Here is a 14,410-nt window from a genome sequence, read left to right as displayed (position 1 = left end):
CCCATCTTGATCGTTTTTATCTCTTAACCTTTGCCCATATGCGTCATCTTTCATCCTGTTGCTTATCACTTTTGTTTCGTCCCATCGTTTTAGTTCTATTCCACCTCGTTGTCTTCTAAGATTATCTTTTCTATTATGTCCTTGTGAAGGCTACCAAGGCTCTTGATTGTACTCTTATCTTTATTCTCCGTTGTCATTGCTTCACAAGCAAGCTCCCTTAATCTTCAACATCACTTCTATCATGCTTTGTTAGTGCTTGCATACAGCATTCCTTGCACCTTCCTCCTCCTCCGTTTATGATAATCTCAATGTCTCTCTCCATGTTAGCAACTAAGAGATCAAGACTGCATGTTGTCACTTGACGCTTAAGTGTTACCTGAATGTGATCACCATCGGGTTATAAGGGTGTCTCCGTGGATAAATTTATATAGATCTATGCACCTATATCATCCTTTTCGATGGAGCCACACTCTAACTAGCCAGGATGTGATCGATGCTGATGAAGTAATATTATAATGGACAAAAGTGAGGGTGTGCTCGAGAGCCTTAGCAATCTCCGTGAGGACATGATGGATGAGGCAATTATATGAGACGGTACACACCATAGCAAAACGACGGAGACCATAACGAAGTCAAGAGTAATATCATAATTAAACAATAAAGGCTTTACAAGGGAATAAAATTAAAAAAGGAATGTTCTATAAGAGAAAAAAAAAAGAAACTTGGGATTTTGTTGAAAAAAGTACCAAACAAATTAAATATTAGGGAGAGAGTCATAAATACGGGAAACAGTAGCATGCCATGAACAAATGTCAAATAGCTGTACTCATCCATGTGAGAGACGCACCGAGACAACACCACATCGATCCTTCAAACAATGAATTCCTACAAGCCTAAAGAGACAAGATCCCTCTTTTCTTGAGCAAAAAAACAAGCCAATATCTTCAAATTTATCATCTAATCGGTCCCTATCGATTCATGTTGATGATAACCCCTCACTCCTGACCCAATTGTTTGCGCATATCGACAAGAAATCATACACTACTCCCAGACTACTCGCTCCAGTTTCACTGCACAAGAACAGGAAATCCCTTTGTTTCAGGAATCAACATGCTTCATTCGAAGACAGACAGAACAGATCATACGGTTTCCTGCTCTCCCTCGATCCACTGTTGAAGATTACTTCCTCCAGTTTCACTGCACAGGAACAGGAAGTTCCATTGTTTCAGAAATCATTGCTTCCCAGTCCTTTGTCCGAAGCCATTGTTGAAGATGCAGGAAGACAGCAGACCGGCAGTGGGAACGAAGGAACACATTGGAGACTACGGGAGAAAAGGCCAGTGAACTCTTTTGACTTTTGAGACCAAGCAGCCATGACAGCTTGGACTTGAGCACGCAAGTGAGAGGAAATATTGGCCAGTTTTGGCAGCGACACAGCGGTAGGGTATGACTTTCTGGAAGAAGCACTGCATGCAATCGGACTCGTGCATGGACTACAAGGGATCGAGTAACTTTACTACACTGAATCCATAAAGGAAAAAGGAAGCTTCCGTTGATCGATCCATGATGGTTTTTGACGATATCAATATCACAACAAAGCCAACAACGATATCAATCATGATAAAAGCAGCTTCCTTTTCTTTCTCGTTCACCTGTATTACCCGGGCAAGGGAGAAGACCATTCAATGGTGACTACCATCAAAAGGGAGAAGATGTTGATGGATATCCACTCACAGCAGCATCAAATTCAAGAGCCATATGTCCTCACCAACCCTCACTAACTAGTGAGTTCTGTGGGGGCGGGATCAAAAGGGTTGTAGTAATTCTAGAAGATCGTGTGAAATCAACATAACAACACTCGAGAGAAGAAAAGAACATGAATGACTTGTTGGGCCTGTCATTGTACTCGTTGAAACAAATGGTTTGACAAAGCTCGAGAGCTTGGCTTGTCTTTACATGAGGTGGACACATCTAAGAAGGAAACATGTGCTTAATTCCAGGAAGAACAGACACTTGTGCTTCCGTTGACCATGCACTTGTAGACTCATCTACCACACCACCAGCTTCAATCCATTTTGTCTTAGGTATGGTTATCTTTAGAAAAACAGATGTCTGTTTTTCTATAAATTGGAATTCTGTAAATTATGATTGAGTTGGTGGTGGCAGAAAGACGAGGCATAGGGAATTCCTCGATGGAGGTGGAGATTGTACTGTTAAATGGCTGCTGCAGAGTCGTTGACCGAGGGAGAAATGTGATCGATGACATGCTCAATAATTGGATTACATCTGTGCGACATCCAACACCGCCGTAAATGCTACGGACACTCGCGAACGGGAGACGACATCTCTTTGCGTATATGGAAACGGGAGTCGAGTGCCGAATAAATGTAGCGGACCCATCCATCGTTTCGGTACGCGACGAGGAGAGCCGGTGGTCTGTCTCTCTCTCGCGCGCGCTCTGTCAAGTACTTTGAGATTCGTGCAGGAACACTTGGTTGATCTTCGTGAGAGTTTTTCCTACGGAGGATCGACCCGTCTATCATTTTGGTGCGTCAGGAGACCTTTTTAAGATTCGTGCTCCTGGTCGATCGTTTTCCTATAGAATATGGTCCTTTTTCTAGACTTTAAGATTCGCGCGGGGACAAGCCCGAGGAGTTCATTCGACTTTAAGATTCGTGCAGGAACGCTGGGCAGATTCTGATTTTGGTCGATCTTTTTTCTCTCTCTTCCCAGGGTTTTAGGCCGTGGCGCTTTAAGATTCGTGCCTACTCATCATCGACCCATCTTATGTTTTGATACGCGAGCAGGAGATCTAGCCCCTCGCTCACTTACTTCAAGATCCGTGCAGGCACTCTCGGTACTTTAAGATGCCCCTCTGGTTGATACGTTTGTGAGTTTTCTTATAGAACAAAAGCCCGACACGGTAGCGTCGACGGTACCACTTAGCATTGTCGGCTTCCGTCGGTGGAGAATGGGCAGCACCCACACCAACCCAATCCAATGTTTAGATTAAGGACGTTTTGTTACTGATAGCGCGAAGAATTACCATCGTTTAATCATCAAATAAAATCTTAAGCGTTAACGTTTCCGTCTCTGTTTCTGTTCTCACAGCGCAAATAGAAGAGTCCGTACTCCAACAAACAACCTCGCTAGTCAAAGACGGCGGGCAAAGAAGGTTCATACCTGCGCACGTCGCCCGACGACAAAGCCCCGGAAAGAAATGCCAACCTAATCGACTCACTCGTGTGCGCTCGTCAGCTCTCCACTTCCGTCTCCATGACAAAAGCCGCGGCAGCCTCCGTTCTTCTTCCTCGAACTCATCTGTGTCTCCCGCATCATTTAACCGCAGCGTAGCCGACCCGAACGCCACCGCGGGCGTCTCCTCCCAGAAAATGCACCACCGCTTCCTCCTCCTCCTCCTCCTCCTCCCTCTCTTCCTGTGCCTCGCTCCCAGAGGCACTCCAACCACGGCCGAGGAGCTCCGAATCCTGTTGCAATTCAAAGCATCCCTCCAGACCGCCGCCAACAGCACCGCGTTCCGATCTTGGGACGCGAGTAACCCCACCTGTAGCTTCGATGGAATCAGGTGCGATTCCAATGGATCCGTATCCGAGATCGACCTCACGAGCGCTGGCATTTCGGGCGAGATACCCTTCGATTCCCTCTGCCGCCTCCCCTCGCTCTCCGCGCTCTCCCTCGGCTATAATGGCCTCCACGGCGCCATCTCCGATGACCTCCGGAACTGCACCGGCCTCCGCCGCCTTGATCTCGCCTTCAACCACCTCGCCGGCGCCGTCCCCGACCTGGCGCCGCTCGACAAGCTCCAAGTGTTGAACCTCTCTGATAACGCCATCACCGGTGCTTTCCCGTGGAGTTCGCTCGCCGGCCTCACCGATCTGGAAGTGCTCAGCGTCGGGGATAACCCCTTCGATCCCAGTCCTTTCCCGAAGGTGGTTCTGAACTTGACCAAGCTCAACCGGCTCTTCCTCTCTGACAGCAACATCCACGGCGAAATCCCGCCGTCGATCGGGAACTTGACCGAGCTCATCGACGTGGAGATCGCCGACAATTTTCTCACCGGCGGGATCCCGCCGGAGATCGCGAAGCTCTCTGGACTCTGGCTACTGGAGATGTATAACAACTCGATCACCGGGACCATTCCAGCTGGGTTCGGCAACCTCTCCCGACTGGCCTACTTCGACGCGTCGGAGAATCAATTGGAAGGCGACCTCTCGGAGCTCCGGCACTTGACGAACCTCATCTCGCTACAGCTGTTTCAAAACGACCTCTCCGGTGAGGTGCCGCCGGAGTTCGGGGACTTCCGGTACCTCACCAACCTCTCGCTGTACACGAACCGGTTCAACGGGACGCTACCGGCGAAGCTCGGCAGCTGGACGGAGTTCAACTATATCGACGTGTCGACCAACTTCTTCACCGGTGGGATCCCACCGGACATGTGCAAGAAGGGCACGATGATAAAGCTTCTGATGCTGGAGAACAGATTCACCGGGGAGATTCCGGCCAGCTACGCCAACTGCTCGTCTCTGGTTCGGTTCAGGGTGAACAAAAATTCGCTCTCCGGGGAGGTTCCCGCCGGGCTCTGGAGCCTGCCCAATTTGAACATACTCGACCTCGCCATCAACCAGTTCGAAGGCCCAATTGGCGTCGGGATCGGCAACGCCAAGTCTCTGTACCAGCTGTATCTCGATGACAACCAGTTCTCCGGCCAGCTTCCGCTGGAGCTCGGAGAAGCGGAGTCCATAGTCAGCATAGACTTGTCGCATAACGAGTTCTCCGGCGAGATCCCAGCGAGCATTGGGGGGCTAAGGAACCTTGTCAGTCTTGATTTCGAGAGCAACACCTTCTCCGGCGCGATCCCGGATGCGATCGGTTCGTGCCTCTCGTTGAGCTCTGTCAACCTCGCCAAGAACAACCTGTCCGGGCCGATCCCGACGAGCCTCGGCGAACTGACGCGGCTCAACTCGCTGAATCTCTCCGACAACCAGCTCTCCGGCAAGATCCCGGCGAGCCTCAGCACGCTGAAGCTCTCCTCCCTTGACCTCTCCAATAACCGCCTCACCGGCGCCGTCCCCGCGGGTCTCGACATCGCCGCATACAGCAGGAGCCTCGCCGGGAACCCCGGACTCTGCATCGATGGTGTCGGCGCCAACAACCTCAGCTCGCTCAGGCGCTGCTCTACCGCCCAGAGCGGCTCCTCGGACGGGCTCCGCACCATCCTCACCTGCATTTTCTCGATCGCCGCCGTCTTCCTCGCCTTCCTCGGCCTCTACATCGTCCTAAAGAAGCGCCGAGCTGACGCATGCGGTGGAGGCGGCGGCGACCGCGCCGTCGTGAAGGACCTGTCGTGGGACATGAAGTCGTTCCGGATCCTGACCTTCGACGAGCAGGAGATCGTCGACGCGATCAAGCCGTACAACCTCATCGGGAAGGGCGGGTCGGGGGAGGTGTACAGGGTGGAGCTGGCGAGCGGGGAGGTGGTGGCGGTGAAGCAGATATGGTGCGACCCGGTGGGGGGAGCGAAGGAGCGGAGCACGGCAGCGATGCTGGCAGCGCGGGGGCGGAGGAGGCCGGCGGCGAGGGAGTTCGAGGCGGAGGTGGGGACGCTGAGCGCGGTGCGGCACGTCAACGTGGTGAAGCTGTACTGCAGCATCACGAGCGAGGAATGCCACCTGCTGGTGTACGAGCACCTTCCCAAAGGGAGCCTCTGGGACCGGCTTCACGGGTCCACGGAGGCGGGGAAGATGGAATTGGGGTGGGAGGAGAGGTACGAGATCGCAGTGGGGGCGGCGCGGGGGCTGGAATACCTGCACCACGGCTGGGACCGCCCCATCCTCCACCGGGACGTCAAGTCTAGCAACATCCTCCTCGACGACTGTCTCAAGCCCCGCATCGCCGACTTCGGCCTCGCCAAGGTACTGCACTCCGCTGCCGCCGGAGGAGCAGAGGAGGCATCCTCCGCTCATGTCATCGCCGGCACCCACGGCTACATCGCCCCAGGTGATCGATCACCCACTGCCCTCGTGCTTTCTTTTATCCACCGTTGATGTACCTTTATTCCAAACTCTGTTTGATTGGCTTTCACGTCTGGTTCTTCCCCGAGTCCTCCGAGCATAACCCAAACTCTGTTTCCTGATTTCTCGATCCACGGACGTGCAGAGTACGCGTACACATGGAAGGTGAACGAGAAGAGCGACGTGTACAGCTTCGGGGTGGTGCTGATGGAGCTGGTGACCGGACGGCAGCCGATAGAGGCGGAATACGGCGAGGACAAGGACATCGTCTACTGGGCGACGAGGAGGATGAGCAGCCGGGAGAGCGTGGCGGCCGTGGTGGACGGGAGGATCCCGGAGCGGGCGAGAGAGGAAGCCGTGAAGGTTCTACGTGTCGCGGCGCTGTGCACGGCCAGACTGCCGGCCATGCGGCCGTCGATGCGGACAGTGGTCCAGATGCTGGAGGAGGCCACGAGCGGCCGAGCCCTCGCTGCAATCATCAGCAAGGGCGACAAGGCGGAGCACGGCGTGTATATGGCCGAAGGGAAACGCGTGAATGAGAAGCCCGTGATGTGAGGGATCCGTTGCAGGTGATCATCAATCTCAGAAAACCAAGTTTTGGCGCATACGTTGCCGGACACGGTAGATCTCTTAGACGAGAAGGCGAGGTGTCGGATTTCTGCAACGAGGTTCCATATTAGATGTGCGGTCCATGTTGTACAGGATCCAGCGATCGAGGAGGAGCTTCTCGTTGCGGGCTGTAGCAAATGCATAGGATTTGAATCTGTGTCGATGGGCATGAAAGCCCAGTAATAAGAAACTGTATCGGTCCAGTACATGTCTCATTGGGTAAAGATCCGTTGACCAATGTCAGCGCAGGTATGGGAGTCAAACTAATGGGTTAGTGGGTCAGAAGGTGATATCGAGCCGAACCGGTTAAATTAATGGGTCGAGTGCGTTCGTTTGTGGCGAATCGCGCACGACCATCCAATCCCATGTCGAAGCGACTAAAGAACAACCGGCTTTGGTAAGCGTAACACAACACAAGAAGGCATCGGAATCATTGCGGCCCCGTCGCCGTCCTCTTTATCCACCTCCCCACCCAAGCCAAAACATTACACATCGATCGCTTTCGCGCACCGGTGTGGGCATCTCGCTTTGCCATTCCTCTTCCTCGTCCTTATCCTGCCTCCGGATTGCACGAACGGGCTTCCCCATGGCCCGATCCAGTCGACTGGCTCTGCGTTCTCGAAAGGGCACTTCATCCGTATGTGGCAAGCATTCTTCCTTCAACTCTGGCCATCATTACGCTGCACCACCAAGTTCTTCCTCGTGGCGGAGCGTCCCACCAGGTAGTGAGTGGCGATTGGAGTTCCTGTGCAGTGTGGTGAGTGGCTTCTCTGGCCATGGCTAGTGAAAGCACTTGGAGAAGATGGTAGAGAAGTCTGCGGAGGCCATGCCTCCATTTCTTCACTACCTCATTTGTTTTGCATCGTGTCTCCTAAGATTCAACCCATTGTTTCCTTCATGCAAGCAAGTGCTGGAAGTGTGATGAGTACTCGTGAGTACTGACCATTATGAGGACAGAGACATGACCCCATTATACAACCTGCTCACCAATTGGAAAGCACCACTGCCTGTAAGAACATGTCCCTGTGATTTAAAGGCATTCTTTGGGGAAGATTTAAGCATAAGCTTCTAATTCTCACATTCATGATCATATTCTTTTAGCAGGGATTATGAACACAGTGAGCAAGTAAATTATGAATCAGAGTCCTTGGAACAGAGAATCTCTTTGGAAGTGACAAGAGGCCTAACATAGTATTTCTTATAATTTGGTATCTCCCTGTATTGGTCTTTTTTTTTTAGCAGCATTTGGAATGTTCACTGTTGTTTTTATATTACCCAAATCTGTCCAATTAGATCATTATGGAGTATGACACAGTCTGACCTTTACAGAAGGAGATCATGCTGTTGATCAGCTTCATCTCAGAAGAATGGTAAAAGTATATTTAACATGAAACTCGTGTGTAAAATAATTTTTTTTTTATCTTTCTTTAGGAGGCATCCTTTCTTTTGGTTGAATGCAAAAAAAAAAAAAAAAAAATGAAAAATTCTCACGGAGCATCACAACTTTTAAATTTTTAAAAGATTATTTTACTTTTACTTTCATTGGACTTATCGTTGCAATCCATTGTTGCCTTCGATTCGTATCGTCATCCTACCCCCCTCTCCTCTACCAAAGACAAGCAAACGCAAACCTCTAGTTGGCTCCCTTGGCTTCGAACAATCGCTCGTTGCCCATAGTGCCCCTAGCCACCTCCGCACTTGAGCTCGCCCACCTTCCTTCTTTGCTTGCAGCCAATGGCAAGGGCACACAAGTCATATGCCCTCCTTCCTCACCTAGGGATCGTACCCCCTCCTTCCTCGTCTACTATCGACTAGAATTCACATGGCTAATACTAGAGGCGAAACCGTGACCGACGAACGAAGGTAAAATCATTAATAAAAATAACCTCTTTATAAAAAAATTTAAATTAAAATGCTCTACGAAAATATAAAAAAAACTAATTTTTTTCCCCCAAGAATTTGCTATTTTAACATAGAAAGAGGCGCGTATCAGACTGCCAAAACAGGCTTTTTGTTACTACTGATGTTGATTAGCAGCAGACATATGTTTGGTGCAGTATAATAGCCGGAGTAAAGTATGTTGACGAAAAAAGTCAAAAGGTTATGTACAATTTGACGGCCAATTACAGATGCGAAATCACAAAGCAGCAAAGTATCTTTATCTCAATGGAATCATTCTTTTCATGCTTGGTTGTGGTTGCGGTCACCAGATTGGTCTGTGTCTCTGTTTCATCTTCAGACCGAGGCTTTGGAGTATGTTCGGATGAGTTACTGATATCTCTTTCTTCCTCGGTCAATGTTTCTTTTCTTGCTTTGTCGTGCTTATCAGTTCGGTCTGAATCAGTATCAGACTACCCAAAGCGAAAAGAAAAAGTTCAGACAAAAGACACACATAAATTGACAGCCAATTGTAGATGGAAAAATCAGAATTATATCTCTTCTTATGTTCTTCTGAACACAGTATGTATGGAAAGAATTAGCAGTAAACTCCCACAAAAACCTAACATTCTCGAAGCCCAACTCCATTAGAGCTCATGCAACCTCACTGACAAGAATGTGACACATACATTTGAGGGGGGCAGTAACAATCAGAGAGCATAAAACCAAAAGCTTCTTTTTGTTAAAGGCATGCATATCTTCTCCTCATGCAGCTCTCTTTATATCATTCTGTGCTCAGGCCATGATTCTCCACCCTCCCCCGTTTATATGCCTCACCCCCCCATCCCCCACCTCCCCTGAGACAACCAACCTCGAGCAACAGTCTCCCCTATCCTCTCTACCTTCACCATCACCATGGCCATCGTGGCCGCTACAGCCCTCGCGGTCTCCTTCCTCCTTGTCCTCCTCGCACTCTCCCTCGGTGCCTCCGTCCAAGAGTCCCAATTCAGCTTCCTCTCCCTTCTGAAACAGTCCCTTCAAGGTCCATCCATGGCGCGCTGGGACTTCAACGGCAGCTCCCCCTGCAACTTCCCCGGAATCGCTTGTGACGACAACCAGTACGTGGTGGAGATCGACCTGTCGTCGTGGCTTCTGACGGGCGGCTTCCCGCCCGCCGTCTGCGAGTCTCTTCCAGGGCTCCGTGTCCTCCGTCTGGGCTTCAATGAGATCCGTAATGGCTTCCCCGTAGACCTCCTCGGCTGTTCCTTCTTGGAAGAGCTCAACTGCAGCCACGCCAAGATCGCCGGTGCCGTCCCTGATCTCTCCCCGCTCCAGTCTCTGCGCTCCATCGATCTATCCAACAACAAATTTACCGGCGAATTCCCGATATCCGTCACCAACATCACCGGACTTGAGGTCATCAACATCAACGAGAACCCGGGCTTCGACGTGTGGAGGCTGCCGGAGAACATTACCGCGCTGACCAGGCTCAGAGTCCTGATCCTTTCCACCACGTCCATGCGAGGCGACATCCCGCCGTGGATCGGCAACATGACGTCGCTCACGGACCTCGAACTCAGCGGCAATTTCCTCGTGGGCCGGATTCCGCCGACGATCGGCAAGCTGGCGAATCTGCAGCTGTTGGAGCTTTACTACAACAAGCTCACCGGAGAGATACCCAACGAGCTGGGGAACCTGACGAGGTTGATCGACATAGACGTGTCGGATAACCACTTGGTCGGCAGCATACCGGACAGCATCAGCAGCCTCCCTGGCCTCCAAGTTCTGCAAGTCTACACCAATAACCTCACCGGAAAGATCCCCCGAGTGCTCGGGAATTCGACGGCGCTGACGATCCTGTCCATCTACGGGAATTCGCTGACCGGAGAACTCCCGCCCAACCTCGGCCAGTTCTCGAACCTGATCGTGTTGGAGGTTTCAGAGAACCGGTTGTCCGGCGAGCTTCCGAGGCATGTCTGTGCCGGCGGCCAGCTGCTCTACTTTCTGGTGCTGAGGAACGACTTCTCCGGCGGACTGCCGGAGACCTACGCGGAATGCAAGTCTCTGCTCCGGTTCCGAGTCAACGACAACCAGCTCGGCGGTTGGGTGCCCGAAGGCCTCTTCGGGCTTCCTCACGCATCCATCATCGACCTCGGTTTCAACCGTTTCGAAGGCGTCATCTCCAAGTCCATCGGCAACGCCAAGAACTTGACCGCGCTGTTCTTGCCGAACAACCGTATCTCCGGCGCTCTGCCGCCGGAAATCGCGTCGGCGACTAGTCTGGTGAAGATTGATCTTAGCAACAACCTCTTGTCGGGGCCAATCCCTGCTGAGATGGGCAATTTAATCGGCCTCAACCAGCTATCGCTGCAGGGGAACAGACTGGACTCGTCCATCCCAGAATCTCTATCCTCGTTGAGGTCTCTCAATGTCCTCAACCTATCCAACAATCTTCTGACCGGAGAAATCCCCGACAGTCTCTGCGATTTGCTTCCCAATTCACTAGATTTCTCGAACAACCGGCTTTGGGGGCCAATCCCGCTCCCTCTGATCAAAGAAGGCCTCATCGACAGCGTCTCAGGAAACCCACATCTCTGCGTTCCATTCCATGTGAACCTGAGCAACCCCATCTTTGCTCTCTGTCCGAAGCCTAACCTTCGTCGAAGGCTCAACAACATGTGGATCATTGGAGTCTCCGCAATGCTCTCCATCGCCGGTGTTCTCCTGCTCGTGAAGCGCTGGTTCGGCAGGAAGAACATAACGATCGAACAGGACGGCTTCTCTTCCTCCTCCTCCTCCTCCTACGACGTCACGAGCTTCCACAAGCTCAGCTTCGAGCAGCACGAGATCGTGGAGGCGTTGATAGACAAGAACATCATCGGCCATGGCGGCTCCGGCACCGTGTACAAGATCGAGTTGAGCAATGGTGAGTTGGTCGCTGTCAAAAAGCTGTGGAGCAGGAAGACCAAGGATCGATCGCCGGATCAACTCTACCTCGACAGGGAGCTGAGAACAGAGGTGGAGACACTAGGGAGCATCAGGCACAAGAACATCGTGAAGCTGTACTGCTGCTTCTCGGGCATCGACAGCAAGCTCCTGGTCTACGAGTACATGCCCAATGGAAACCTATGGGACGCTCTTCACCAGGGGAAGAGCTTCCTGAATTGGCCAACCAGGCACAAGATCGCGGTTGGCGTAGCGCAAGGATTGGCCTATCTGCATCATGACCTGCTGTTTCCGATCGTTCACCGAGACATCAAGACATCTAACATTCTTCTTGATGCAGATTTCGAGCCCAAGGTTGCCGATTTCGGCATCGCAAAGGTCTTGCAAGCAAGAGGAGATCGCGACACTTCCACCACAGTGATCGCTGGCACATATGGCTATCTAGCTCCTGGTAATCGTTCGTAAATCCAAAGCTTTTCACCATCTCACGTGCTAATCTTGCTGGATCATTATGGTGAACCTGAATTAGATCTGGGATGATACGATTGCTACTGCAGAGTATGCTTATTCGTCGAAAGCCACTACCAAGTGCGATGTGTACAGCTTCGGTGTGGTGCTGATGGAGCTGGTCACAGGAAAGAAGCCGATCGAGCCGGAGTTCGGGGAGAGCAGAGACATCATCCACTGGGTATCGAGCAAGATGTGCACCAAGGAAGGTGCAATGGAGGTACTGGACAAGCAGGTCTCATGGAACCCAATGAAAGAGGAGCTGGTGCAGGTACTCAGGATCGCCATTCGCTGCACCTGCAGCAACCCAACTCTGCGTCCAACCATGAACGAGGTGATCCAGCTCCTGATCGAGGCTCAGCCATGCAAGCCTGACGCCACCGGATCATCCTTCAAGCTCAAAGACTGAGGACACAGCTCGATCGTGATCGGTGGAAGGGGTTTGGTAGGGGTTTAAGGGCATAGCAAGCACACTAAGCCACAGCCTTGTCTTTGCTTGCTATCTATCACCTACGCTTAGATTCCACTTAATATCTTAGTTATACCACTCATACTTGTTCAAAGAAGAGGCTTGCGAGGTTCTGCTTCTCGATCATATGATCTCTTTTTCCTGTTCGTCTTCGTTTGATCTGAAGAAGGATTTTGCTGAATCTGCTTCACTCTGCTTTGTACTTACGCAGCATCCGGTGCCTGTGGACCTACATGTACATATCAGTATTCTTCTTCTTTAAGAGTATTCTCTTCTCCTTTTTTTCTGTGTAGTTCTTGTTTCACTTTGATGACAGTGATCTTAAAGAATATGCCAGAAAGGAGGAGAGTGGGCTGTAGGGTGGTGATTTGCTCTGAGGTTCCATCTCACCAAAGTGAATTCTCCTCATCATTCTGACATCAAAGGTGTTTGCATGAGGTATCATCATCCATTGAAGAGGCCTCAATGGAAGGTTTATGGAGAGTAGAAAGTAGAGGCTTCTTTTCAGCTTTACTGGGGTCAGATTCTACTGCTGAGGGGGTGGGGGTGAGAGGAGCAATGGTGAGACTTTGCTGCACTGGTGTGCAGGCTGCATCAACCATTGGTAGTGCCACAGAGTCCACTCATGAGTGGGTGGAGCTTTATGATGATTGAAGGGTGTCCTGATCAATCATTCAACAATGGTGAGATTCTCATTGCACAGGGTGATGCTTGAGAGAGAGAGAGAGAGAGAGAGAGAGAGAGGGGATGAACTAGTTGATGCCCCTCCTCCTAATTCTACAAGGGAATAGAGTAGCCAAATTGCTGGCTCAACATGTTGGACATACTGATAATAAAGGTCATTAGATGCTTTAGGATTTGAAGAAGCAGCAGCAGCAGCAGCATGTGATTGATGATTGGCAACTTCTGCAACATTGCAGAGAGAGAGAGAGAGAGAGAGAGATTTGGGGGAAAAAAAATATAGGAGCTGCATGCTAACTTAGGCCTCTTTAAGAGTTATTCTCATCAAAGCAATTAATACAGTGTAGCATATCACAAATATTAGCATGACTTTTTCAGGTTTTGTCAGTAAACAAAAAAAAAGCTTAAATGACAAATCTTCTCAAATTACAATCTGTGTTGGATTAAGTTAGTAATTTATTTTTTTTGTTCTCAAATATCAGAAACAGGTTTCATGGTATACAGAATGTATCTTTCTTTTCTACAAAGACATACACATACATAAAAGCATCATCATATGTCTCCATTCTGAAATTAATCTGAAACCCAATATTTGGTGAGTAATGCTTCCACATCTCACTTTATCAAACACTCAATCAAACATATAATATTATAAGAATTAGGTAATGGATGAGAGAATATCTAAAAATTACTTTGTCCATGTTAAAAGGGATTACTGATGATAGATAGAAAGGACATTTGACTAAATAAGAAGGGTAGTGTTTGACCAAGGAGATACATAAAATATTTCTCTTCTTTTGCTGCCACCACCAAACTACAAATAATCTCTCCTCTAGCAATTGGTGCCTTATGAACAACTACAACTTGTACTGTATCAAAAAACAATTGGTCATTCCATACATGCCACAATATTAAAAATGAAAAAGGCTTGAGTTCATGAGAAGACATCTTAGTAGTTGGGTTACTTTATTCACAATCACTATATCTGATAATAAAAAAAATAATCTGTTGTTAACTATATTCATTTTCAGGATTTCTTTCCAGTCTCAAACCTTTTTTTTTTATTTGGAAATGGAATTATCTTGTACGAATTAATTATTGATTCTTTATATCTTATTCTTAATTGTAATCTTCTCATATATGTTACTTATGATGCTGCAGCTTCTTGCTCAACGTATATCCTAAGCTTTGTATCGTCCAAGAAATGAGGCCCGACATCTCACGGAGAAAGAGCAGAGACTGTAATCTCCTCCTATTACGGTCATCGATATCATGCATTCATTTCCAC

At 49.7% G+C, this 14,410-nt stretch overlaps 2 protein-coding genes across 2 annotated transcripts; both read left to right on the top strand.

Annotated features, from left to right (window-relative positions):
* The first annotated feature begins 3,158 nt into the window (after nucleotides 1-3,158).
* LOC108953194 (receptor-like protein kinase 7) lies at nucleotides 3,159-6,884 on the top strand. The gene is made up of 2 exons (XM_018827962.2): nucleotides 3,159-6,018; nucleotides 6,178-6,884. Exons 1-2 carry the CDS (start codon nucleotides 3,393-3,395, stop codon nucleotides 6,585-6,587), a joined length of 3,036 nt encoding a protein of 1,011 aa, XP_018683507.2. The 5' UTR covers nucleotides 3,159-3,392; the 3' UTR covers nucleotides 6,588-6,884.
* Nucleotides 6,885-9,344: 2,460 nt separating this feature from the next.
* LOC135677144 (receptor protein-tyrosine kinase CEPR1-like) lies at nucleotides 9,345-12,631 on the top strand. Its single transcript, XM_065189098.1, has 2 exons — nucleotides 9,345-11,916; nucleotides 12,023-12,631. The coding sequence occupies exons 1-2, from the start codon at nucleotides 9,435-9,437 to the stop codon at nucleotides 12,379-12,381; spliced, it is 2,841 nt and encodes a 946-aa protein (XP_065045170.1). The 5' UTR covers nucleotides 9,345-9,434; the 3' UTR covers nucleotides 12,382-12,631.
* The last annotated feature ends 1,779 nt before the right edge of the window (nucleotides 12,632-14,410 follow it).

This window comes from Musa acuminata, chromosome BXJ1-6 (assembly GCF_036884655.1).
Source record: "Musa acuminata AAA Group cultivar baxijiao chromosome BXJ1-6, Cavendish_Baxijiao_AAA, whole genome shotgun sequence".
NCBI classification, from domain to species: domain Eukaryota; kingdom Viridiplantae; phylum Streptophyta; class Magnoliopsida; order Zingiberales; family Musaceae; genus Musa; species Musa acuminata.
The sequence above is the reverse complement of the archived record's forward strand: the minus strand, read 5'-3'. Positions and strand labels throughout refer to the sequence as shown.

Coding starts and splice junctions, on each gene's coding strand:
- LOC108953194 (XM_018827962.2), top strand. CDS start 3,393: ATGCACCACCGCTTCCTCCTCCTCCTCCTCCTCCTCCCTCTCTTCCTG. Junction 6,019..6,177: donor CCACGGCTACATCGCCCCAG/GTGATCGATCAC, acceptor ACGGACGTGCAG/AGTACGCGTACACATGGAAG.
- LOC135677144 (XM_065189098.1), top strand. CDS start 9,435: ATGGCCATCGTGGCCGCTACAGCCCTCGCGGTCTCCTTCCTCCTTGTC. Junction 11,917..12,022: donor ATATGGCTATCTAGCTCCTG/GTAATCGTTCGT, acceptor TTGCTACTGCAG/AGTATGCTTATTCGTCGAAA.